This window comes from Oxyura jamaicensis (genome assembly GCF_011077185.1).
Source record: "Oxyura jamaicensis isolate SHBP4307 breed ruddy duck chromosome 26 unlocalized genomic scaffold, BPBGC_Ojam_1.0 oxy26_random_OJ72503, whole genome shotgun sequence".
NCBI classification, from domain to species: Eukaryota; Metazoa; Chordata; class Aves; order Anseriformes; family Anatidae; genus Oxyura; species Oxyura jamaicensis.
Genome location: NW_023304748.1, coordinates 1 through 3,508, shown reverse-complemented (window position 1 = coordinate 3,508; position 3,508 = coordinate 1). Strand labels below are relative to the sequence as shown.

Below are 3,508 nucleotides of genomic sequence, written 5' to 3'. Positions count from 1 at the left end.
GGGGGGGGGGAAGGCACCGGATTTATTGCGTGCCACTGCACCCCCCCGGGTAACCAGCAGCACCCCGCGGTCCCCAGGGTGCCGGGTGTTTGCCCGCGGTGACCGTGTGGGTGGCAGCAGGCAGTGGCGTGTGACACCCGTGGGGCCCCCACATCGCTCTGTGTCCCCCCCCCGGCACCGCGTGCTGCTGCCGCTCAGCGTGGGGGGGGTGGAAGCTCGGGGCCCTTTGTCTGCGCGCCCGCTGCTCCGGCGCTGCCAACACCTGCGTTCAGGTGCCACCACGGGCATCCCGCGCCCGGCACCACGCATCCCGCCCCGGTGCCGTGCCGTGGGTGCCGTGCTGTGCACCCCGTGTGGGTGCCGTGCTGTGCAGCCTGCCCCGGGTCTGCGATGTGCACCCCGCGTGGGTGCCGCTCTGTGCCTCCCGCGTGGCTGCTGTGACGTGCAGCCCGCGTGGGTGCCATTCTGTGCATCCCGCGTGGGTGCTGTGACGCGCATCCCGGGGGGGAGCCGCGCTCTGCATCCCGCCTCGGAGGCACAGAGCGCATCCAGTGCTCGCCCCTGCGCTCTGCGTCCTGCCCCGGGGCCCCATGCACATCCCTGCCCCAGCCCCACCGACCAAAGCACCAGGGATAGGAGCCCCTCGTCCTCCCGGGACCCCCAGCCTCCAGCCCCAAACTCAGCACAGCCACGGCAGCCGGAGCCCTGCGCGTCCCCTGCGCCTGCTGCCAGGGCAGTGCCACGTCCCCCAGCCCGGCCGGCGCGGCCCTGGCAGCCGGAGGGCGGGGGCCGAGGGCCCACAGCGAGCCCCAGCGCGGGTGACGGCACCGAGCTGCCCCCAGCCGCCCCCGCACTGCGGCTCTGCCACGAAATATTAAAAAGCAGCAAGCAAAAAGCACAAAAGCTTCTGGCCCTCCTGCCCTGGCCGGCAGCCGAATTGCTGGGAAGCGCGGACCCAATCCTCCTGCCTGGTGCGTGGGAGGAGGGGGCAGAGGACAGAAAAAGCTCACGTATTTGGTTACTGCACCCTGCACCCCAGCCTCTGCTTGTGCACCAGGATCCTGCCCCCCCCCCCCCCCCGCGCGGGCCGGGGGAGCACCCCCGCACAGGGCACCCCCTGCGCCCGGCCGATCATTGCACCCCAATACCCTGGGGTGTCCCTTGGCAGGGAGCGCACCCTGGTGCTTTGGGGCACCCCCTGTCCCCAGCCCGTGCACCCAGCCTCACCCCAGCGTTTTGGGGCACCCCACGCACCCAGCTGGGCACTGCACCCCCCCCAGCCCCGCGGCGCAGGACTCACGTTGACGATGGCCTCCTTGGTCTGCGCCATGTCCGAGATGACGCCGTCGGTGATGATGAGGAGCACGAAGTACTGGGAGCCGTCGGGCACCGCCGCGGCCGAGCTGCGGGACAGCCGGTGAGCGCGGGGCGGGGGGGCCGGGCACAACCCCCGCTGCCGGGGGGGGGACTCAGGGCCGGGACGTCCCCGTCCTTACCGCGCCACGTGGTTGACCACGGGAGCGAAGTTGGTGGGGCCGTAGAGCTGGACGCTGCGCAGGCTCCGGTGATAGGCCTCCAGGATGCCCTCGATGCCGCTGCACGAGGGGTTGGCCGCGTCGCCGTTCTGCGGGCACGGCGCCGGGTGACGGGGGCGCCGCCGCCACCACCTCCCCCCCCCCCCACAGCACCCCGGGGGCTCAGCCTCACCAGCGGGAACTCGTGGGACACGCGCCCGTCCGGAGGGATCTTGGCGCCGAAGCCGAGCGCCGGGAACATCTTGTCACTGTCGTAGTCCTGGATGATCTCGCCCACCGCCTTGAGCGCCATGGTGTAGGCATTGAGCTGGTAGGGGCTCAGGTAGTGCAGCGAGGTGGACTGCGAGGGGTTGCCTGCACCGGGGGGGGGGGGGGGGGACCACCCCGGGGTGGTGGGCCCCCCGACCCAAACGCGTCACCGTAACGAGCCCCCGGGAAGTAGCCAGCGGCCCCGCTCACCGTTGGACGCGGTGAAGTCGATGGCCACCGTGAAGTTGATTTGGGTCCTGGGAGGGGGAAAGCGGCTCTGAGGAGCTGGCGGGAGGCCCAAGGACTGGCCGTGCCCCCAGCCCGGTCAGGGCACCCTCCCTCGGCACCGAGGGACCCGAGGGACCCGCTCTGGGCACCCCAGCTGGGCCCATTTCACCGGGGGCTGCCGAGGCTCACCCGCCCCTGATGTAGTCCAGGAAGGTGTGGTCGGACTCCACGGCGAAGGACAGCAGCGTCACCTGCCAGGGACAGGGGCTGAGCAGGACGGCGGCGGCGCCCCGCGCCCGCCCGCCCGGCCCTCACCGTCCCCGAGTTGAGGTACTTCTTCTTCTTCATCTTCTTCCGCGGGTTCACCACCTGCGAGAGGGGAGGCCGGGGGGGCACTGCTGGGCTGGGGGGGGGCGGCCCCGCTTCGGCCGGGAGCCGCGGTGCCAGGGTGCAGCAGGGGCACCCCAGGGCCGTGACACCCGGGGGTGCAGCAGCCGTGGGTGCAGTGGGGGCACCCCGGTGCCCCAGCAGCCACCCCCGCGCCCTGTCCCCCCTCCTCACCTCGTAGACGTTGAACTGGCTCTGCCCCCGCGCCAGCTCCCGGTAGCTGGTGGTGAACTCGCCGATGAAGTCGTGGCTGCGGGGCGGGGGGGTCACCATCACCTGGGGCGCGGGGACGTGGCGGGTGGCCCCGGGCTCCCCCCCCGCCCCGGCTCACCTGCCGTCACGGTCCCAGTCGTACACCTCCACCTTGATGGCCCTGCAAGGAGCGGGGGGGTCACGGCTGGCACCCCCGGACGCGCCCCGCGCTCGCCCTGCCCCACGCCGGGGGTGGCAGCGGGGACAGCAGGGACAGCCCCAGCGCCCGCTCCCGGCGAGTTTGTTTTGACGCCTCCGTGGGCCTTTTCTCCTTCCTCCTCCTCCTCCTCCTCCTCCTCGGCCCTTTTCGGTGGGATATTTTTATCTGCTGTTGCCACAGCAACGTCCGACACGGGGCCAAGCCGGCGGCGGCAGCGCGACGCCGAGCCACCGCTCACCGGGAGCCGGCACCGGGGCCGTGCCGGGGGGGCCGTGCCGGGGGGGGCTGTGCCGGGGGGGCACCGTGCCGGGCGCTGACCCATTGCTCAGATGGGGAGCCTGAGGCAGGAGGAGGGGGAGCGGGCGCGGGGCGGCCCCGTGGTGCCGAGGCGCCGGGGGCTCACCGGTCGTAGTCGCCGTTGCAGAGGGCGCGCACGGGGATGGCGAAGGCCGGCCAGACCGGGTTCAGCGTGTTCCTCACCACCTCTGTCTTGTGGCAGATGGTGAAGCTGCGGGGACGGGGGGGGACACAGGGTGGTCACCCCCCGGTGGCTGATCCCCCCCACCCATCACCCAGGGGTGGCTCTTGGAGACCCCCTCCCAGGGCCACCCCCACCCCACGGGGGGTCCTGTGCCAGCCTCGGGGCTGTGCCCCCCCCCCGGGTGGCAGCAGGGCCGTGTCTTGTCGTGTGTGTCGT

The 3,508-nt window shown here is 72.7% G+C and overlaps 1 protein-coding gene across 1 annotated transcript; it reads right to left on the bottom strand.

The window, feature by feature from the left end:
- Positions 1-1,177: 1,177 nt before the first annotated feature.
- On the bottom strand, positions 1,178-3,348 carry LOC118158346 (copine-5-like; the record flags this gene model as incomplete). Its single annotated transcript, XM_035312993.1, has 9 exons — positions 1,178-1,403; positions 1,497-1,624; positions 1,708-1,889; positions 1,995-2,041; positions 2,202-2,263; positions 2,328-2,381; positions 2,574-2,649; positions 2,731-2,772; positions 3,215-3,348. Coding segments are annotated over 9 exons (951 nt in total), but the record flags the coding sequence as incomplete, so codon positions are not given.
- Positions 3,349-3,508: the final 160 nt, after the last annotated feature.